The sequence below is a fragment of the Epargyreus clarus genome, unplaced genomic scaffold, assembly GCF_041222505.1.
Source record: "Epargyreus clarus isolate Ecla_fem2 unplaced genomic scaffold, WU_Ecla_fem_2.2 ptg000023l, whole genome shotgun sequence".
NCBI classification, from domain to species: domain Eukaryota; kingdom Metazoa; phylum Arthropoda; class Insecta; order Lepidoptera; family Hesperiidae; genus Epargyreus; species Epargyreus clarus.
In genome coordinates, this window is record NW_027332230.1 from 5,795,735 (window position 1) to 5,817,478 (window position 21,744).

The 21,744-nt window shown below is 31.7% G+C and overlaps 5 protein-coding genes across 5 annotated transcripts; 3 read left to right on the forward strand and 2 right to left on the reverse strand.

Moving 5' to 3' along the window:
• The first annotated feature begins 551 nt into the window (after positions 1-551).
• Positions 552-3,971, forward strand: Tyms (thymidylate synthase). Its single transcript, XM_073085469.1, has 5 exons — positions 552-747; positions 839-1,096; positions 1,831-1,951; positions 2,769-2,994; positions 3,631-3,971. The coding sequence occupies exons 1-5, from the start codon at positions 672-674 to the stop codon at positions 3,838-3,840; spliced, it is 891 nt and encodes a 296-aa protein (XP_072941570.1). The 5' UTR covers positions 552-671; the 3' UTR covers positions 3,841-3,971.
• LOC140751559 (protein ILRUN) lies at positions 3,965-6,194 on the reverse strand. Its single transcript, XM_073085470.1, has 5 exons — positions 5,730-6,194; positions 5,543-5,653; positions 5,130-5,356; positions 4,678-4,787; positions 3,965-4,493 (listed from the first exon to the last, which is right to left on the reverse strand). The coding sequence occupies exons 1-5, from the start codon at positions 5,921-5,923 to the stop codon at positions 4,461-4,463; spliced, it is 675 nt and encodes a 224-aa protein (XP_072941571.1). The 5' UTR covers positions 5,924-6,194; the 3' UTR covers positions 3,965-4,460.
• Positions 6,195-6,745: 551 nt separating this feature from the next.
• Positions 6,746-11,024, forward strand: LOC140751604 (uncharacterized). The gene is made up of 7 exons (XM_073085572.1): positions 6,746-6,957; positions 7,559-7,671; positions 8,061-8,228; positions 8,956-9,107; positions 9,298-9,418; positions 9,519-9,618; positions 9,976-11,024. The coding sequence occupies exons 1-7, from the start codon at positions 6,850-6,852 to the stop codon at positions 10,639-10,641; spliced, it is 1,428 nt and encodes a 475-aa protein (XP_072941673.1). The 5' UTR covers positions 6,746-6,849; the 3' UTR covers positions 10,642-11,024.
• Positions 11,025-13,350: 2,326 nt separating this feature from the next.
• Positions 13,351-16,673, forward strand: nSMase (neutral sphingomyelinase). Its single transcript, XM_073085761.1, has 6 exons — positions 13,351-13,545; positions 13,619-13,792; positions 14,481-14,664; positions 14,984-15,138; positions 15,538-15,730; positions 15,873-16,673. The coding sequence occupies exons 1-6, from the start codon at positions 13,505-13,507 to the stop codon at positions 16,323-16,325; spliced, it is 1,200 nt and encodes a 399-aa protein (XP_072941862.1). The 5' UTR covers positions 13,351-13,504; the 3' UTR covers positions 16,326-16,673.
• On the reverse strand, positions 16,333-21,158 carry LOC140751726 (transmembrane protein 184C). Its single transcript, XM_073085759.1, has 6 exons — positions 20,563-21,158; positions 20,123-20,362; positions 19,211-19,492; positions 19,028-19,130; positions 18,460-18,634; positions 16,333-18,183 (listed from the first exon to the last, which is right to left on the reverse strand). Exons 1-6 carry the CDS (start codon positions 20,823-20,825, stop codon positions 17,915-17,917), a joined length of 1,332 nt encoding a protein of 443 aa, XP_072941860.1. The 5' UTR covers positions 20,826-21,158; the 3' UTR covers positions 16,333-17,914.
• Between the last annotated feature and the right edge of the window lie 586 nt (positions 21,159-21,744).

A 21,744-nucleotide genomic window follows, 5' to 3' on the forward strand; every position in this document is an offset into this window, starting at 1 on the left:
TCGGTTGCGTTCCTTTGTCTAAAAGCGTTATTCAATCTGAAATCCTTCTATTCTATCTTTTTATTCCAGCTTATGTCAATGAAAGTATTGTATGGCAAAAATTGGCCGATATTTTTGGGTAGTATGAAAACCTACAAAAATATGCTTGAAAAATGTATTTCACTATTATATTATATTATTCGACGCTTATAATTTTATTGTTATAGACGTTCTTAGTAGTGATCGAAGTTATAGACATTGATTATATTCTAGTAAACTCTAGTACATAATACTCTATGGTTTAGTACTATTTTAAACCGCATGCACTAGCAATGACGTCATACTACATTTCGAAGATTCGTATTATAATATTAATTGAAGAATTAGAATTCGTTGTATGTTTTAAGACATGCTATAGAAATTTGGATTTAAAACTTTGTTATTTTTCAATATCTGTCCATCATTGGATGGTTTTGTTATTTAAAAAAGTAAATGTTAAGCTAAAAGTAAAGAATCTAAGGACAACTAAATATTTAAATAATTTTTCCGATGTCAAAGTTGTCATTTGGTTGTCACTTGTCCGACTCTACAATTTTGGCGCCAAAAGCACGAAGTATAAAGTGAAACTTCTTGACATTTTATATCTCTAAAATAAAAGTAAAAATAACTTCTAACCGTCAGGAATTGCAAGAATGGTACTTAACGGTAAAATGGAACAACATGACGAATATCAATACTTAAATCTTGTGAAACATATAATTGAAACTGGTAAGATACTAGATAAGATTCATCTCATTATGCATGAATTCATGGCTAAATTTTGATAACATAAAATACACATAACTCTATCCTTTTATAGGTGATAAGAGGGTTGACAGAACTGGAGTTGGAACTTTGTCTATTCTTGGGGCAATGCAGAGGTATTCATTGAGAAACAGTACCTTACCACTCCTTACAACTAAACGAGTTTTTACGAGAGGTGTGATAGAAGAGTTGCTGTGGATGATCTCAGGGTCCACAGACAGCAAGGTGTTAGCTAACAGGGGAGTCCACATTTGGGATGCCAATGGATCCCGCGCGTTTCTGGATAATTTAGGTTTTACGGACCGTGAGGAAGGTTTGTACATCTATTCCACTATAAACTTCTTTTCTTAACGTTTTTCAGTGTACATTATCCTTTATCTTACTATATTATGATTATCCTTTGTTGTTTTGTCATTGAAGTATGCCAATTATATGTTGTTTTGCCCATTATATTAAGTTTCAGAATTACAGAACTGCCTCAATGGTGGTTCACTTGATTCAAGTCAATTCTAAAGTCATATTTTGGACTGAAAATAGATCCACTATTAGTTCCAAAACGCTATTAAAAATGACCTGAATCAGGCCGACGGAACCAATGAGTTTTTATTTGTAGTTAAACAAAAATATGCAAAATTAATTGAAAATTAGTGAAGGAGGGTTTTTTGGTAACTACTGTACAGCTGTGTATAGTCCTTGCAAAACTTCAAGTCCACTCTGAAGTTAATGCGTGCTGGTGTCACTCAGAGAACCAATTCAAACACAACTACAAGCATGTACACCATAGCAACATCCTTACGTTGCTACGGAGTACATACCTGACCCTGTGCAAGGGCACACTAATGCAGGTCATATACCGGTGGGCGAGAGCAAGAAGGAACAGGTGCCGTACTGTCTTCGTTGCTAATACCTAGAATGTGCTATTGCAACAAGACTTGTTTCTATATTCAGAGCTGACCAGATGCTGACATATTATGAAATTAGAATGTAAGCAGGTTCCATTCAACTTCTCTCTGGACTGAGTATGTTCTCTATTTACCAATATTACAGGTGACCTTGGTCCCGTGTATGGGTTCCAGTGGAGACATAGTGGTGCCCAGTATGTAGATGCAAAGACAAATTATGACGGTCAAGGTATTGATCAATTGAAAAATGTTATAGATACTATAAAGTAAGTAACACATACTTCATCAGCTTTAATATAATGGGAGTTTGTCACATTTAGAATAACCATCACATAAATGCGATTACCATACACAGTAAAATGCATTGGTGCGTTCCTGTATTCTCTCATTGTGAAATTAGTTTTTTAAGCTATTGCATAGCTTCTATCGCGGGCCTTGAGCGTGGACACCGAATCCAGAAATTCCGTAACGAAAAAAACCTAACACCCCCCACTCCGACCGGCACAGCGGTGATACTTTTTAGTAGCGATCTGTGCGCCCCGGGGCGCACACGCCAGTTGACAGGTTAATGACTTTTTGAAATATCACGCTTGCAATTTGCATAAGTTGATAAAAAATGCTATGCAATAGCTTTACCGCGGCAGTCTCCGAGTGCCACACGTATTTTTTTATATAGTTATTTTAATGGATAGATAGGCATTTCAAGATATTTCTTGTATAGTGCCAATTTTTGAATTTACTTTTTCTTAATAGTGTCTGTCCGACATTTATTTATAATGCACAAGCATGACTACAACTGATCTCCCGAGACTTCTTTTTACTACATACTACTACTACTACTTGAGTTCTGTAAAGTTTTTGATTAATAAACTTTACTATTTTTCCCAACAGTAGTAAACTTTTTCAATACTAGCAACACATTGGTGACTTCTCTAAAGAATAAAATTCCCCACATCTATGAGGATAGCTGATTGCTTTATATTTATTAAAAGATATATTCATACTCAACACCATACTTATAATATGACTCAGATTTTATGAGTCACCTACCCATCCATTATTATAATGATAATGCAATTTCAGGAAGAATCCAGCAGATAGAAGAATTATAATGTGTGCATGGAATCCCTCTGATTTAAGTAAAATGGCTCTCCCACCATGTCATTGTCTCGCCCAATTCCACGTATCAAATGGGAAGCTGTCATGCCTCTTGTACCAAAGGAGTGCAGATATGGGACTGGGGGTACCATTCAATATAGCCAGCTATTCATTATTGACTCATATGATTGCACACATAACTGGGCTAGAGGTAAAATCCTTACTTCCTTACTAGTCCTTACTAATATTATAAATCCGAAAGTAACTCTGTCTGTCTGTCTGGTTGTCTCTTCTTCGCGCCTAAACCCCTGAACCGTTTTTAATGAAATTTTGTACAAAGATAGTCTGAGACCCGATAAAGAACATAGGATAGTTTTTATCCCTGAAATCCCACGGGAACTAGGGATGGCGATCTAAGATCGATTAATCGAAGAATCGATCTTTTGGACCCAAGACATCGATTATTTTAATCGATATTAGTAATAATTGAATCGTAAACTATGCATTTGATCAAGTGATGATCTTTAGTAAAGTTGAAGGTACGAATTTACAGTTTTATATATGTTAGTATGTTATATTATTTTCTTTTAAACGCGGGCGAAGCCGCGGGTGAAAACTAGTCCTATATAATATTATCTAACTTATTTTAAGAAACGGCAAGACCGCGAAATAATTAATAAAATGCATTCAATAGTATAAAATAATTAATAATTATTGAATACAGCATTGTGTAGCACTGATAAATCCACGATTTTAAAGGCAATGCATTTCTGCACAATTTTTACATTAGTACTATATTGGGAGTTTAATCCTTTTAAAATTTTAATAGCCAAGAGTTTCATTACAGCCTGGTGAATTTGTACACACAACAGGAGACACTCATGTGTATCTCAACCACATTGAGCCCCTTAAAGAACAGCTCGAAAGGGAACCTCGGCCTTTCCCAACACTGGAATTTTCTCGCAAAGTTGAATCAATTGATGACTTCAAGTATGAAGATTTTGTCATTAAAAATTACAACCCACATCCCAAAATTGACATGGAAATGGCAGTATAAGGGCAGGTATTACCCAAACAAAAATTGTTCTTTAATGTGCTTCACAATACTTTTGCAGCATTATTACTGTATTATTATTTTAAGAAATATATACCAAATCATTTTATATAATAAAGATTCAAAATAATTTATCTTATGTAGTTTATTACAAATCCCATTTTATATATGTAAGGAGTTCGCCTATTCGTCATTTTAAGATATTGGCGAGGTAAAAAGCAACAATTTTATAATATTTCACTATTATTACTTTTATTGATAATAAAATAAAACATTACACTTAAAATAATCCCCATAAACTTATATGATTAATATCAATGAATCCATTATTAATGAGCGATGCAAAGAAAACTTCATGATTAATATAAAATTTTAACCATAACAAATTCATATGATTGTTATCTTACAGCTATGTAACATTTAAAGTACTTCAATAGCATTTTGTACATTCGTTTTCATTGTCATTAGTCTCTTTTTACTCTGCGTTCTAACCAAATTCATTATTGCATGATACTAAGACATTATGTACAGCTAAAATATAAATATGATTTCACCTATGAAATGCATTGAAATAGATATAAGATGAAATTAATTGTAACAAAATAAATTGTGAACGTGAACAATCAGCACATTTGATCATCCTGTGATGATGGCATCTGGAAAAAAATATAGATTACAAATTAGATTTATAAAAAAATGTCAAAAATTATAGAATGTAGTATTGATTTCCCAATCTTATTTAAATTAGTATAACTTGACACATTCAAGTCTCTTAAACTATACAGACAATGTCTTATTGAATTTATATCAAGGCCTGCATACAAATGAGGAAATGTGTACCTGCGACTTAGACTCATCCAACCTATTGCTAGAAATAGGCAAGGCTGCAAGTTGTTCAGCTAGTGCTATAGTCATTTCTGATTCTACTGTAATATCTACCAACAGTGTATCTGAAAGAAACAATTTTCTATACTTACCGGTAATACTATAGAAGTAACTTTATCTTATAAACATATTAGCTAAAACAAAACAGTTCGGATGTTTTTGTCAATATTTGTTTTTTTGCTTTTGTTTTGTTTGGTAGCTATTGAGAAGCCTTAGAGGTCAATAAAAAAAAATGCATACAACATTATGATATTAGTCAAATAATTCGCTACTGGGACAACTTCAAAATAAACAGTTCAGTATCTATATCTTTTGTTTGTTATTGTTTTTAGCAGCTTTTCAGGATTATTAGTTTTATCTTTAAATTTTATAATAAGTTTTATTATTACTTAAATAATGTCACTTACACCCTATTTGATCTCCTTCATTGGTGACCATATGAAAGTAACCTCTGTGATTACCAGGTGAAGAAGGAGCTACCAACTTCATTGTGACTGTAGTGGAATGCCCCGGGGGCAAGGGTGGCAGGTAGACAGGTATGGAACCCAGTGGCTCCCCACCTGCTTGAATCACTCTGCAGCAACTTGGCCATGGTTCTGTCCCTGTGTTGGCAATACTCCAAGTTTGTTCGAAACTGTAATCAAAAATTACTATTATATTAACATTGTTTGCTAAACTTTTGCATTTTGATACCTCTACTTGAAAAGTTAGAAGGAAAATGACATGCACAATTGTTTTATTATGCAAAGACCAAGATAAATTATTATATTACCACAGACTTGTTTTAATGATGCAATGATCATAAAATGAGAGACATTACCGTGTTCCAGGAACTACTGTTGTTTCTTGGGTTTGAGCAGCTTTCAAAGACATTGAGGGAAGTTTGGGTGGCAAACTATCTAAGTAACAACATATTGCTGTCTGCAAATTCCTGAAAATATAAAATTAACTTGGTACTATACTTACAATACATATGTTAACCACTATATTAGTCATGATGACCTTACCAATTGCTCATATCCAAGAAAAAACTAGCTGTTTTGTAATTCAAACTAGGCCCTAATAGTCTTTGCATTTGACCTATAAGCTCTTCTCTGTCATTGGTGTTCATACAACTGAATTGTAACAGCAGATTCTGGTCTATTTCGCCAGTGAAATTCTGGTCTATCTCTCCCGAGATAGCGGAGCCGTCGACATCCATGCTGACTGGAGTTCGAATACAGGACACGCAAAATATACGTATTTCACCACTTCTCTATTGACAATCCCTTTGTTTATGTTGGTCAGCTGACACAATAGAAATGAATGTTCACAGGGTATTTTGTAAATTTATATACTATTCACTATAATAATATCAAGTACAGTTACAGAATTATAATTTTGTTCCATTTATATTTATTATTTTCCCCCACAGAACAGAACAAATCTTGTCCTTTTACTTCTTTTTTTGTCGCATGCACCGATGTTACTAGAATAAATCAAATTATTTACGTTGCTTTTTTTCATGTAACTAAATAATTTGATTTGTATTTTAATATCCTTTAGAACAAACTAAATAAAGATAAAATGCAACAAATTTACCACAAATTGAAAAAATATTAAAGAAACAACAACAAAGACTTAATTAAATATTTGTTTTATGACTTACGTACGTACTGTACTTAAATCAAGGATTTTATCACTTTAGTACATACTTGCAAATATTAGGCTACGCAGAAATTTTAGACCTAATTTATTATAACTCACATTATAATTAGTACAAAAATTATAAATAATTATTTGTTTTTTCTTTATTTAGTCTGGTATTTTTGACCATGTAACATCTCTATAATCTGTGGGTGAAGCTGAAAGACAAGAAGCGAAGGCCAAAAAACTATTAAAAAATTTTAAATTGTTATTGATTATTTGATGTAACTCACGTTTTCCGTTTCAGTTTTTCATCAATAAATAAAAATAAATGGTTATTTCAACTTTAAAATCATTATTCAAAGATATTTAATTAAGGAAAAATAGCAGAATATTGGACATTAAATTAGTAGTTGTAAATCAGTGTTCATTACTCGTATCTTAGCTATAACTATGAAATAGGCTTTTGTGAAATTAAAACTTTAAGTAGTTGCCGCAATAATGCAAAATCCTGACAAGAAAATATATGCGTGTATGCATGAAGGTTGTGATTCTGCTTTTGATAGACCATACAGGCTACGACGGCATCTACTAACTCACAATGGAATTGTAAGTACCAATACAACATTCACATTCTTACATTTTAAAAATTTCGAAGCAATTTTTTGGGTATAAGTCTGTCCTATTGTAAAAAGTTAATTCCTCGAATCTATATGTGAACCGATTCACTACTCTCTCTTATTATCCCATAGATTAGTTAGATTAGATACTAATCTATGTATTATCCTATGAGGAACTACGATCGTCATCAGCCCATTACTAGTCCATAACTTACACGAAGCTTCGCAAAGGATTTAGAGAGAGATTCAGGCCATCGTTTACCACTCCTGGTCAAATTTGTAGACTTCACACACCTGTGACAATTTTTTTTAAGAACTCCTGCATGTTCAAGCCACTTTGTTACCCGTCTTCATTAAAGCAAATGATAGTTAATTCCTAGATGCATGTAACATCATAAAACTAGTAGTGCATGCCTGGTAGTTGAATCTTGGACATATTGACAGTTCATTTCACACAACTAAGCTATCACTCCTTACTGATTTTGAACTCAACTTATGAATAGTTTTTCTTATTCACCATTGAAATAGGTTATCATTTCTTTCATACATTCATATAAATGTTCTTATATTTCTACCTGTTTTACTTTTAGAAACCTTTCACATGTACTGAAGAAAATTGTATAAAAGCATACACATCTAAAAGCCATTTGGACCGTCATATAAATAGTGTCCACAGAAATGAAACAAATGCTGTAATACACAGGTATATTATTAATTTGATTTTCATTATGTTTGTGCTGGCAGCAGCTTTCCTTCAAATGGATTTTCAAAATAGTGCAGAGAAACTTGTAAAACAATGAAAAAATACATAGATTTTTCTTTTATATCTACAAAATATAATGATTTCATAGTCCTACCCGAAGTTGGCACACAAATGTGTTGTTACCCCTGAGGGCTAAATTGGAAGACCTAAGATAAGTGTATTAAAAGACAAGAAAACATCAGCGCTCAATACTGCAGTTATTAAGCAAAAATAAGTGCAATGGTGTGGCACCTTTGTAGTTGAACCTTAAAGGATTCTAACTTCAGTAAAAAGCATTTAACATCAGCATTCCAGACTTAAATTACTTACTTAATATGATAATATTTCAGTTGCCCAGTATGTTTGAAGACATATTCAAACCGTCAAAACTTGAAGAGGCATATCAAAAGAGGCCACATTGATGCTGCATATTTGTGTGAAGTTTGCAAAAAGAACTTTAGGAAGAAAAATGAGTTAGCAGCTCACATGTACCAACATAATGGTATTAAAGCATTTAAGTAAGTTTATTGTATTATTCATAGAAATTGTAGTATTATTATAAATATATAGTTATATTACATGTTGTGAGTTGGTGCACTCTAACAACCTCAACTCAACCTCACCAGGTTCTTTATATTATGGAAATAATAAATTAGTCTTTGGTACCTGATGGGAAATGACATCTGCAACCCATAGACATCTATAAAATCAAACCTAGATAGGATCAGTTTCCTGCCTGAGGTCTGCCTCTGATACACTTTTTTAGTAAAGTATTTATTTTGTCTTATTTGATTTTTAATGAAGCATTTGGTGAAAAGTAAACCACAAAAAACGAATTGTTTCATTAGATAGTCAGCAATTATTTATACTTCTATACTAATATTATAAAGAGGAAAACTTTGCTTGTTTGTTTGTAATGAATAGGCACAAAAAGTACTGGACTGATTTTAAAAATTCTTTCACCATTCGAAAGCTACATTATCCACGAATAACATAGGCTATATTTTATATGAAATATATTTAATAAATAGATTTTGATGCAGTACAAAGTTTGCCGGGTCAGCTAGTGTGTAGTAGTGGGAAGAAAACTTAATTTGTGCTCCATTTTGGCCATAAATACTGGCATGCTTTGTTAAAAATGTCATATATTTGCACAGTGAATATCTTAAAAGCGTATAACATCCTTGGTCTTGGTAAAGTTATTTTGTTTGTGAATGTTTGTATAGTAATAGTATCTTTTTGCAGGTGTGATCTTTGTCCAAAACAGTTCATTACTCTTTATGCAAAGAGGAAGCATATGAGGAACCATAAAACTTACGAATGTGACCAATGCGAACTTACATTTAATCTTTGGTCTCAGTATGTTAAGCATAAAAGGGCGGATCATACACCCACAGGTCTGTTTGAAATATTTTATTACTTCTTATCAGTTACTTCTACACTGTCATAACAATATTTATCTTAAAATGACATTTCAGAAAATGTTTAAAATTTTATCAAAAATTTGAGAGAAAAAACCAAAATGATAAAACACACAGAGAAACAAATATGTACATCCAAATATATAGTATTCATTATTTGTTTTAGAATATATTTGTAATGATTGTGGGAAAAACTTTAAGAAGAAAACTCATATAATACGCCATATCAAAACACATTCTCAAGTTTTAGTGAGGTCATTCTTATGTCCTTTTGAAAACTGTGAGAGGTAAGTGAGCATGAATTTTTTATTTATTAAAAGAATATTTGATAAAATTTCTATTGTATATTTTATTAAAATGTTCCTAATTATTTTTGTTTTATTTCAGACGTTATTCGAGAAACAGCAACTTAACACAACACATTCTAATGAAGCATGAGAGGATTACATTCAATTGCCTATTTTGTTGTGCGAAACTTTGCACAAAGGTACTTTTTTATACACATATAATTTCATATTGTCACTGGAAAGGCTAAAAGTCTAACATGCGAAGTGGCTTTGTTGCGTTTTAGACTTTTAGTGTCTCCTGTGACAATATAAATTTCGAAAATATTTGCATGTTCCACGATTTTTCAGAATTACTAATTGTTGGGCATATTTTTTAAGTCAATTTCTAGATTACATACCCCAATAAAATTGTTATTTTCTGAATTTCATAACTTCATTAATTTACTACTGTTACGCATGGCTTGCCTACGGAAGTGAGAGAAGTTTAGACTATAGTCCGCCTTAGTGACCACATGTAAATTGGTAGTCATATAATATAAACTACTATGTAATTTCAGGCTTCTCTACAAAACCATATTATGAAGATACATTTTGGGCTAGGAGTACAGCGTAAACCACCCAAGACTATAGAAACAGGTCGCAATGTTAGACGGGATAAGAATTCCTTTAAATATTTAGCTGCATTGAAACTAGCAGGATTGAAAACTATACCTGAAATTGAAGACGGTGAAAACCTTGATATTCCCATGGAAAGGTTGCTTACAAATGTGGGACTGGAAAACAAAACCGAAATTGAAGGTGCTAAAAATCTTGACATTCCCAAGGACATCTCGCTTGTAAGCGCGGAATTGAAAACTAAGCCTGGAATTGAAAATGCTAAAAATTTTTACATTCCCACTGAGATTTCGCTTACAAGCGGCGATTTGATAACCAAGTCTGGAATTGAAAATACTAAAAATCTTGACATTTCCAAGGACATCTCGCTTGTATGCACGGAACTGAAAACCAAACCTGGGATTGAAAATGCAAAAAATATTTACATTCCTCAGGACATTTCGCTTCCAAGCGGCGATTTGATAACCAAGCCTGGAATTGAAAATCCAAAAAATTTTGACATTTCCAAGGAAATCTTGACTACAAGCCCGGGATTGAAATCCAATCCCGAAATTTTAGTCGGTAAAAATCTTGTCATTCCCAATGACATCTTGCTTACAAGCGCGTGATTGAAAACCAAACCAGAAATTGAAAATACTAAAAATCTTTTCATTCCCAAGGACACCTTGTTTACAAGTGTAGGATTGAAAATGAATCCAGAAATTGAAATTGCTAAAATATCCTATATATATTATAATCTTATCATACCCAAGCTCTAGTTTATAAGCTAAATTACATTATCTACTTATTTATTTCCTTATATAATTAGGCTGGAGTAAATAGTTAAAAACGTTCTTATCTTTTATCTGTCAACCAAATTTTTTTTTGTTTTGTTGCTAAGCTCATGTTTTAGCGACTCGTGTTTTATAAAAATGTATAATGTATACATAATTAGTTCAATTTCGACCAGTCTGCGAAATAAGTACTCATTAAAATCATTGTTAAGAAAAAACTGTTTCTATTATTATCCGTAAAGTTCCTTTTTATTTTTTTCTTTAGTTTCTTAATATCCATAGGAATAACAGTTAATGGTAACCACAATTTTAAGAGGTTCGTTGAATATTTACTCATGATTTTGGGGTCATGATGAGAATGAGAATAGATTTCTTGATATACTCTATGATAGTTTGTTATTGATGTTTTGGTCCAATTATTTTGTCTTTTATTTTAATATTAATATGAAATATATACAAAGAAATGAATTAGTTAAAAATTGTAATTGGACTGTTTTTGATGCTATCACATTTAAAATGTGAATTCAGAAATTTAAGTTATTTTAAGATTTTCCTTCCACCAATGCTTTATCGGGGCACAAATCATACAATAGGGAATATGCACATTTTTATTTTATTATTTTAAACTACTTATCACATCGTTTTAACATAGTAAAAAATATAAACAATTTTATTAGTGTTTGAAATATTTTTTTAAAAATTATTTAAAGTATCAATAAAATTTGACACATTTGAACGCCGCCATTTTACGCGCTCTTTGAATGACGTCACGTAGCGTGATTTGTATTAATATTGATGATAACTGTATGCACATAAAGGTATTATTAAACGTTTTCAGGTTTCATCGCTATTTACATCATGGGAAAGGCTAAATAACCACTTTATAAATATTTCCTGGAGTTATTGTGCAAAACCAGTACTATAAATACATTATATAGTGTTTTTTCTTTTGCAAAAGATGCGATAATACGAAAAATGTGGTGCAAGATTATAGGAAACAGATATAGTATCTCCAAAATCGCATTAACATTTGTATTTACTGTAACAAACAATAATTTTAGGTAAATGATTTTAAAATATTGCATTGATCATCTACTTCGTTAGGTACTTATCGACTTCTACAACAAACACTATCATTTGAAACACACAAAATGCATTATAATCTATTATAATATTATAAAGATAGGTGATAGGTTGAAGGTGGTAGAACCCTTTGTGGTTCGACTCCGGAGGCACCACCGCCACACCTATTTCTACCTAATAACAGCAGTGTTAGGTGATGCTGTGTTCCGGATTGAAGGGTGTGGTAGGAGACAGACTTTTCCGAGGCGTTCCAGCTTAGTCCTCAGGGGTACCGGCGCATCTGTGGCCGACCTTAGGTGGGAATATCTAATCCTATCTGGGGTTGATTACAGATGTCCATGGGCGGACTGTATGCTCGTCTGCTATATTATAAAAAAAAGAAAAAAAAAGAATATTAACATAATAAGTTATGATCAGTTAAATATTTCCGAATTGACCTATGCATAAAAAACAGTTTATTCATTTTGCATATTTTAGGTAAATAGTCCGATTGCGCTTTGACAAAACTACTTTCAATCATTGTTCTTGATTATTCCTAATAATACTATCTAGAAAAATCGCACTAGGTAATAAATAACACTGTAGGAATATAGACAAAAACAATTTTTCTCTCAAACAGTTTGAATATCGACGCCGATAAACATCGTAACACGCTATGTGACGTCATTTTTCGATTCGACCAATGGGAATGCGTTTTGCAAATTTGAATTTCGCGCGCATAATTTACGATTTTTGATTAAAGTTTTGAACAATTTAACACGAAATAAAGAAAAAATAATGGTTTAGATGTAATTTCAGGACCGTTATGTACCGAGGAAAAAAATAACAAGCAAATCTAAATCACATGCATATTCCCTATTTCGAATTTTGGTTTTAGTTTTCTTATGGATAGATTTTTTAGATATAGACATAGAGTATTATTATATACATGTTAGATATAGACTTCGAATCACTGGAAAAATCAAACCATGTATTAAATTATAACTATTATTTAATTATCGATAATTCTGAAATTGATTATTTTTATAAATCCTAATCCTAAAGTCGTTTGTCCACCGAGCCGATATCGAGAACGAGATTATTTCGTACCGATTTTAGTATATCGTGACAGCGTTAGTTTCTCCACCGCGACCGATATCGGCAGTTTATTTTGTTTCAGCTATCACGCGTGTGATGGCAGTGTATGGACATGGACAAGTTCCAATGTGTTTTATATTGCCGGCACTTCGGCCCGTTAAATTTATCGGCTCGATGACGGTGGCGATGGACAAACGCAAAAGTATAGACAATCATCATAACCTATTATTGACAATGACAATTGTCATTGACGTTTCTATTCATGTCAAATTTTACATGTCATTCGTGATTAGAATTTAGAAGTATCAGAACTTCGGTTAGTTTAATTATTTATTTAGGTTAATTATAAATAATCAGTCTATTGTCCGTTCAGGCTAGTTGAAAAATAACACTTTCATTGAATTAAAACATATATAATTAATAAGTGAAAATATAGAACTTTGTAGAACTGTTTTATATTTGCAAAGTAACAAAAATCCTGTGTGCAGAAATTAATTAACATCCAACTACAAAATTACATACGTGTTAAACAGATATTATGTCGGACTTCACACTGAATATTTTCACTTTAAACTGCTGGTAAGTTATTTTATACTTTTAAAATATCAATACATCATGTAAATACAATAAAAATATTTTTTTCACCCTTTAGGGGCATTCCAGTAGTGTCCAAAAACCGAATTGAGAGAATGAAAGCAATTGCCCATTATTTGAAGAATAGTCAACATACAATAGTTTGTCTGCAGGAGATATGGAGTGAGAAAGATTACATATACATAAAAGAACAACTACAAAATGTTCTACCTTACTCCCATTACTTCTACAGGTATGTCATTTATTATTATATCTATATAATTGTGTTGAAATTAATATTAACATAAAAAAACATAATAATCTGGCCACTAATCATTGAAACTCAGTGTAATGTTAAATAATTATGGAAGTAAATGAAAATTTTATTCCCTTTCCCGTAGAAACTGTAGGATGACAAATAAGAAAAATCCTCTTTTATAGAAATACAATGTAGTATAAAAGTTTAAGAATATGAACATGAAAAATATATATTATATTATACAAATTTAGGGCTATCTACAGTAATGTTTTAATGTCAATATATTAATATTATTAACAAACCATAATAACTTTGGTAATAATTCATGCAATTTGAAGGTGGTAGAACCCTTTGAGGTTTGACTCCGGCGGCATCACCGCCACACCTATTTCTACCTTATAACAACAGTGTTAAGCGCTGCTGTGTTCTGGTTTGAAGGGTGTGGTAAGGGAGACCTATTTTTCCGAGGCGTTCCAGCTTAATCCTCAGGAGTAGCGGCTCATCTGTGGTCGACCTCAGGTGGGAATATCTAATCCTATCTGGGATTGATTACAGATTTCCATGGGCGGCAGTAGCCACTTACCATTAGGTGGACTGTATGCTCGTCTGCTACTCCTATATTATAATAAAAAAAAAATACATATCATGCCATAAAATACTATAATTCACTTCATTGTTTTAGTGGTGTGCTTGGTTCTGGTCTATGTGTGTTCTCCAAATGGCTGATACAAGATGTGTTCTTCCACCAGTGGTCGCTCAATGGCTACATACATAAAGTCCACCATGGAGACTGGTTTGGTGGCAAAGGGGTAGGTCTGTGCCGCATCAAGTATCAGGATAAGCTGATCAATATATATTGCACACATGTAAGTCTATAAGTGGTAGATAAGCCACTTGAATGTTATCGGGCACTTAATGCCGCAAGGTTGTAATAATAGACATCAATAGATTTTTTTTATGGGACTTTGGTATGCAAAATTGCTTTTTGTATTTGTATTGTGTCTGTTTGTTTTCCTTACACTTTGTCTTTGAAATAAACTACAGAGTTAATTATAATAAGTATTTAAAGTAAAAAAATCAATTTGCAGGTATATGAATCAAACCTGACCTACATATTATCAGATAAGAATTTTTGTGGTTTTCCTAGTTTCTTGGATATTTAACTAATATTGACATTTTTTATAGTTGCATGCAGAGTACCATGTGGATGATATATACTTGGCTCATAGAGTACTACAGGCACATTCCACTGCAGAATTTATTAACCTAACTACAGCCCCTGCCGATGTCTCCATACTTGCTGGAGACTTAAATACGGCACCTGGAGATTTATCTTTCAAGTAAATATAAATATTTTTATTATTTACTTGTTCATGGATATATGATTTATGAAGACAATTATGAATTTGACTGTCTGTAAAGACTTACTTGGAATAATTCAAAGTAGTAACTCTTACTTTGTATTATTGCATGGTTAATTCAAACCAGAACACAGTCCTGTTGCTATAATACCAAAAAATGTGTCCACAATCAGACCGGAAGAATTTCCGCAGTCCATAAAATTTTTCATAAAGCTTGATTCTTGTTGGTAGTTGTCTACACTATTTATTAAAAAAAAAATAACTAATACTGATAATGACGAATTTAATAAACTCACAGTTCACTCAATTAAGAATCCATGTGAATTCAAAAAAATATTTAATTACAGATATAAATCTGATGATGTTTTTTTTTTTCAGGCTAATAACTCAATTGCCATCCTTGCTAGACCCATATAGCCTGGATTATGTACTTAACGATCCAAAGATACCAAAACCGACTGGGACCTGTGACTCCATAAATAATAGCTACTCTGATCCTAAGTTGGCAAAGTTGTGTCCAGAAGGCAAGAGAATAGATCACATACTTTTCCATGTTAACCCTTCATATGAGGTATTTATTTTTATTTTTTTAGATATATTTCTTATTTTGTTTTTATCATAATTGTATACATTTTATTATGTTTACATTTATTTCAACTATTATAAAATCAGCATATATTTTATTAATATATTTCAATGTCAATGATTTACAGGCAGAAGTTATTAATTTTGGAAATCCACTGGAAGACAGGGTTCCTGGCCAGGAATTCTCGTATTCAGATCACAATGCTGTATCATTAGAACTCAAAGTAAAGCCTACCAATGTGAAAGGCACTTACCGTAATTATAAACTCAGTGACAACTTGGATGAAACAATAGGAGAGGCTATAAAAGTATGTAGAGAGGCTATTGTAAGCATAACAAAGACAAAGAAATTGTTCCTTATGTCTGGAGGGCTAATATTCATGTTCCTGTTGGGCTCTGTTGGATTTTGGCCGAATGTTATTTGGTATGATGTTATTAAATTAATTATGACTGGTTTATGTTTCTATTACCTGATAATGGGTACTCTTTGGAATAAAATAGAAACGAACAGTCTGAAAGCAGGTTTGAGTGCCCTTGAGAACTTCAATAAAAGCAGAGATGAAATGAGGCAGGCCAATTAGAAATACATTTGAATATTACAAAAATGTTTTAATCAAATTCAACATGTTATTTAACATAATGTCAGTATTTACTATACGTAACATATCCTAAGCATTATCAAATACTTTTATATTACAATGTACTCTGAAGATTGCACTTTTATAATTAGCTTTTAAAAATATAATCATTACATTCCACTTGTAAGTTGAAAGCTTATCCTTAATGTAAGTAGATTCTATATAAACAATATTATGTAAATTGTAAGTATATAAACTGTGATGAAATTCCTATATAATATTGTAATGTACTTTGATATAATTTAAATCTTATTCATATTAATATAAAAATAAATAATATTATACAATCAATTGTTATTTTAATGTTTGATAATACTGTAACATTCCGTTATAAACAGTTTATTGTTTGTAATTGTATCTTGTAGAGAAAACTATATTTGACTAGGGTTCTCATTAGAACTACAATAAATATAATAGAATTCTGACAAAAAAATATATAGGAGAAAATATGTTTGTATCTAAAAAATCGTAAGTGGCCAATGCCACAAATGAAGGTCTGTTACAGTGAGCAATTCCAACTACATATACATTTTGCATAACCATTTAGAATGATTAGACTTCCAAAACTTTGAACCGCAAAATTTTAATAATAAATCATAATAAACATATCACTGTAATAATAGCTTTATTAAATTACTTCAGTTTAAATTTCCTGCTACATATATGAATGGAACCCCCTATACATTAAATTCGTTCACAGTTCATTAGTTAGTAATAGTAAAATAATTTATAGGGGACAACTGACACTATTGTACTTTAGGATAGCTCTAGCAGAGGTCATGGTTGAACCCCGATTTAGATATTCGCAAGAATATTTTTTATATTGGATACAGGAACTTAGGACATAAAATTTTAAAATAATATGACGATTTCGGATATGAATTTGTTACTTTCAAAAATAAACTTTTAAATATTAATATCATAACTATACTTTTCACACTAGCTTTAAAATTATTTAATATTAAATATAATATTTATATGTATTAGTCTACACTTCACAAAATAGGTTATTATTTTTTTAAGAAATCAGCATAGATTTAAGGAATGTAAAGAAGGTAAGAAAATAACTGTCTTATACTTCATTGAATTCAAATTAAACATATTGTAATTAAATGGGTCTGAGGCACATTTACTTTTAAAATCAATTACAAATTGAAATAACGAGACAGTAACATATATAAACTTAATCAATAAAGTACATTCAGGAAGACTAAATACCGACATACATTTTCAGGACAATTTGACAATATCACATTACTTACAAGCTATAAACCAAGATGCAAAATATAAAATTTTGTGTTGAAATTATAATCATAAACTATAAATAAATCAAAGTAATACAATTACTTTCGACACCAAACAATTTACTATGTGAAAAAATCAAATCTTCATTTATAATCAGATAACATCTGTAACATCAATAATCATTTTCATAGATATATTAGGTATGTATACATTTCATATAACTTTAACTGTACAATCACTACCTAGAACAAAATCAAACTTAGATCACATAATATCACAACTTAGCCTTAAACTTTTGGATTTTGATTTCGACTAGACTCCTGAGAATCGTCGAGTAGAGGTTCGGTTTCAGAGTTCATTGAACCAGTCGTGACAGTGTTTTCTAGAGAGCCGTAGACGGAAGGTCGACTTTCGGTCTCGGGGGGTTCTATTTCGGTCGTCAGATTGGGGGCGGAGCTTGAGGGAACCGCCTCGGCCACTAATCTGGAGCTTTCGTCGTATCCACGCGCCATATGATACATCGATTTACCTCGTAACCTTCTACTGAATGAGCTTCCTGAAATTAGAATAACTAAAAACATTAAAAATGCAAAGAAAACGTAACAAAAATAAATAATAATTCGTATCGTAAGTAGGTACATCATGACGATTTCCGGACATATTTCGATAGGCAACTCGACATAACCGATGTTTCATAATATAATACGTAACATTTATTATCCTTATCCACACAAATCAATACGGCAATGCTTAGTCAGTGAAACTAGAACGAATGTATGTATTGTTGTTAGTAACAACTGCAAATTAATGTAACAAGTTTATAAACACGTACCAACTACACCAAGATGCTCAGATATATCTCTCTTCACGTCTGAAACATCCCACATAGCCAGGAAGGAGCCTAGGCACGACGGCGAGGACTCATGGTGCGACATGAATGGCTTGTAGGAGAAACTGTAGTGATGTGCTATTGCAGCCAGGAACATTTCAATACAAATAAGGAAATCCTGAAAATAGAACATACGAATTAATTACAGATCGTGCACCATATATGGGATTTGTGGAATATGATTCAACAACAACTGTTTAAGATTTATATTTTCAAATACACATTAAGTACTAAAGATAAATATATTTTGATTGATTTTGAAAACATTTCTTTTTTATGAAACTTGCAGAATTTACCAAACAACTTATGGTATCAATTTTATTTTATATTTTATCTGTATGTTTGCAAAAAATCTCTGATCTTTTTCCAAAATGGCTGAACTTGTCTATCTACTGATATATTCCTTGAAACAAAATTCTATCTCAGAATATTGATTACATAGTAAGTGTTTTGTTTTGTATTATTAATTTGTTTACATAATATTTGATAGATAAGCTAAATTTAATCTCACCTGTAGCTTTGAAGATATAATCTTTATCTTGTCTTTATCTGATATATCAAATATTGTTGATATAACACCACAGTACACTAAAATATTGATGATAACTCCTTGGCTGCAATAAAATAAAACAAATTGAATATAGAAGACATAAAATGAAATAAGGTACATTCATTACAAAAAAATAATACTTACAAGAATGAGAAAAAGACAACAGCCTTTATACAAAGGAATTTACCGATAGGCTTCATTGGTTTTAGTTCTTCCCTATTTGCTCTATAAAACAGAACCAAGCAGTACATTGCCACAAATTGCGAGAGATTGTTAATGGCTATCATGTAAGGGAAGGCTACATTTGGACTGAAGTCGCTCTCACCATAGACACCACAAAGATCACATATCATTGATATGACTGTGGTGACTGGTCGCACTAATGTGTACTGTAGTATTCCATGTTTGCAGTTGTGTACAAATTCTCTGAAAAAAGGATTTACAATGTTTAGGCTAGGGCAAACTGAACTCTGTCCTAATCTAGACAAGAAAAGAAAAATACTTTAAATAAAATCGGCTCTTTTATGACAAATACAGATTATTTAATATTGACCACCTCCACTTGGCATAAATGAAAATATTTCCTTTTTAGTGTACAAATTTCAGAAAATTGATGTCATTGGTTTCTACTGTGCTTTGACCAAAAGCTCTATCAGGTTCATAAACATATTTCCATTAATTCATTAATGTCAGGCCTGTTATCAAAGTAAACATGGACTGAAATGCTACAGTTGTTGTCATTAAACAATAGGCACCTGTGTAGGCAACAGGCAGAAATAATTATATTGCATTATTTTTTTAAAGTTCATTAATAATGCTGATTGTGTAACATAATTAAAAAATTCAAAGCAATTAAGTAATGTATTTGAAACCTGTTTCTACTTTTAACATCATTAATACTTTTATAACAATATTCTGGAATGTGGTTCTTTCAATTCCTCCTTAATCTTGTATTTCCACCTAGCAGAATTTAAGGTAATATAATTTGTGTGAAAGTTAACAAAGACATACGTTATATAGCAAAAGTAAGTATAAAGTGTAAAAACAAGAACTTACTTGCCCATTTCCCATGGAGTCAGACAACATAAGGGAAATATGTGATACACTTGAGGCTTGGTCTCAAGCATTGCTTCTAAGTCTTGACCATCGTTTAAATAATTCAGCAAATACTTCATGAAGTTGTAAATTACATAAGCCTCATAGCATTCTCGCAAAGAATCCATGTAAATGGATTGCTCTGGAAATTCTAGGCCTATCCAGGCATTTAAAGCATAGATTGGCACCATCCATAATATTCTGAAAACAAGTTTTGTATTTTTATATTATGTACATTTTAATACATCTGTACAAACAAATACGAAATAAAGGTCATTACAACAATTTGAAATTACCCTGTTGTTTTAGTCTACATTGATGCAGTATTACACTGTTGTCTATAATTTTATTGACTAAAATAAACTAAAGAGAATCATTGCATAATAATTAGTTCCTCTTACCGAATTATGTGTTTCTGAAGAGATGGTTTGGTGTAGTGGACAATATGCTGGGTTATTTGCCATATGGAGATTGGCAGGGCCAGGAGTACAAATCCGCCCCCAACCAAAGTGCCTTGGTCAGATTTCGTGAAACCATTTTGCAACGAGTGAATAATAAGCAATGGTACCAAAACTATGACAAGAATTATATATGTCGCAATCACAAAAGGCCGAATCCATAGTCTCCACTGACTAAAAAATGCTGATACAGACGATGGACACATTATTATCTATTTACACATAAATAATTCAATTAATACTTTTCGTAGCCAGATCCGTCCATAAGACTTTCTCCACTGTTTCCTCAAATACGTGATTCATGTGGAATGGAAAAACCAAAATTGTCTAAGCACTGTACTCGATAAAAGTTGCTATCTAACGGCGGATAAAAGTGGTTATAAAACTCGTTTGTAGCTTTTCAACGTCATTCGCCAATTCGAAGCAAATTTAATTATACCCTAATGATAAATAACAACATTAATTACACTACACAACAATTAAAATATGAATGAATGAAATCATAGACATAGACTGACAGTAGGTCTGACACTATTGAACTGATTTCAAGTCACAAGTGACACTTTTGACAGATATTAATTAAACATAAATAAACCGAAAATTGGATTCTTCCCAAGGCTTCGCAAAGAAGATTTTAATAAAAAGCAAATAAAAATTTAACTTAATAATTTATTTATCTTATAGACTCATTTATTTCTCTTCATTTAAATCTGTACTACAATCTTCTGTTTTATTATTTATTTGTACCCTTGGAATAGGTTCATAAACTATTGTATACCTTCATTTGATGGCCTTAGATTCTTGTCTTTCTTCCTAAATTTGATTGTTGTTTTTATTGGGGAATATGAACTAATTTTATACGTAAGTCGAAATTAATTGCCCTAGACTTTACGATGACATAGAATTACACAATACGTCTAAAATAAGACCTAATTGTTCTAGAATTATATTTTAAAACTGTAAATTAATTTAAGTGACTGGTCGTTTAATCATTACTTCATTCAGCATTTATTGATATTATTATTATCAGAAGACATTCGTTCTATACTTTGTATCGTGTATCCGAATTCCTTTCTAAAAGAGACACCTATATCAAAATTATATTAGTGCAAAAGAGTCAAGTAA

Excerpts from the sequence above, each read along its gene's own strand:
- Tyms (XM_073085469.1), top strand. The coding sequence starts at position 672 with ATGGTACTTAACGGTAAAATGGAACAACATGACGAATATCAATACTTA. Across the intron at positions 748-838 it reads GAAACATATAATTGAAACTG|GTGATAAGAGGGTTGACAGA; the intron begins GTAAGATACTAG and ends ATCCTTTTATAG. Across the intron at positions 1,097-1,830 it reads TTTTACGGACCGTGAGGAAG|GTGACCTTGGTCCCGTGTAT; the intron begins GTTTGTACATCT and ends CCAATATTACAG.
- LOC140751559 (XM_073085470.1), bottom strand. The coding sequence starts at position 5,923 with ATGGATGTCGACGGCTCCGCTATCTCGGGAGAGATAGACCAGAATTTC. Across the intron at positions 5,357-5,542 it reads ACAGTAGTTCCTGGAACACG|TTTCGAACAAACTTGGAGTA; the intron begins GTAATGTCTCTC and ends TTTTGATTACAG. Across the intron at positions 4,788-5,129 it reads TGAAGGAGATCAAATAGGGT|ATACACTGTTGGTAGATATT; the intron begins GTAAGTGACATT and ends TGTTTCTTTCAG.
- nSMase (XM_073085761.1), top strand. The coding sequence starts at position 13,505 with ATGTCGGACTTCACACTGAATATTTTCACTTTAAACTGCTG. Across the intron at positions 13,546-13,618 it reads ATTTTCACTTTAAACTGCTG|GGGCATTCCAGTAGTGTCCA; the intron begins GTAAGTTATTTT and ends TTCACCCTTTAG. Across the intron at positions 15,139-15,537 it reads CCTGGAGATTTATCTTTCAA|GCTAATAACTCAATTGCCAT; the intron begins GTAAATATAAAT and ends TTTTTTTTTCAG.
- LOC140751726 (XM_073085759.1), bottom strand. The coding sequence starts at position 20,825 with ATGTGTCCATCGTCTGTATCAGCATTTTTTAGTCAGTGGAGACTATGG. Across the intron at positions 20,363-20,562 it reads CTTCAGAAACACATAATTCG|AATATTATGGATGGTGCCAA; the intron begins GTAAGAGGAACT and ends ACTTGTTTTCAG. Across the intron at positions 19,131-19,210 it reads GTTGTCTTTTTCTCATTCTT|CCAAGGAGTTATCATCAATA; the intron begins GTAAGTATTATT and ends ATTTTATTGCAG.
- LOC140751604 (XM_073085572.1), top strand. The coding sequence starts at position 6,850 with ATGCAAAATCCTGACAAGAAAATATATGCGTGTATGCATGAAGGTTGT. Across the intron at positions 7,672-8,060 it reads ACAAATGCTGTAATACACAG|TTGCCCAGTATGTTTGAAGA; the intron begins GTATATTATTAA and ends ATAATATTTCAG. Across the intron at positions 9,419-9,518 it reads CCTTTTGAAAACTGTGAGAG|ACGTTATTCGAGAAACAGCA; the intron begins GTAAGTGAGCAT and ends GTTTTATTTCAG.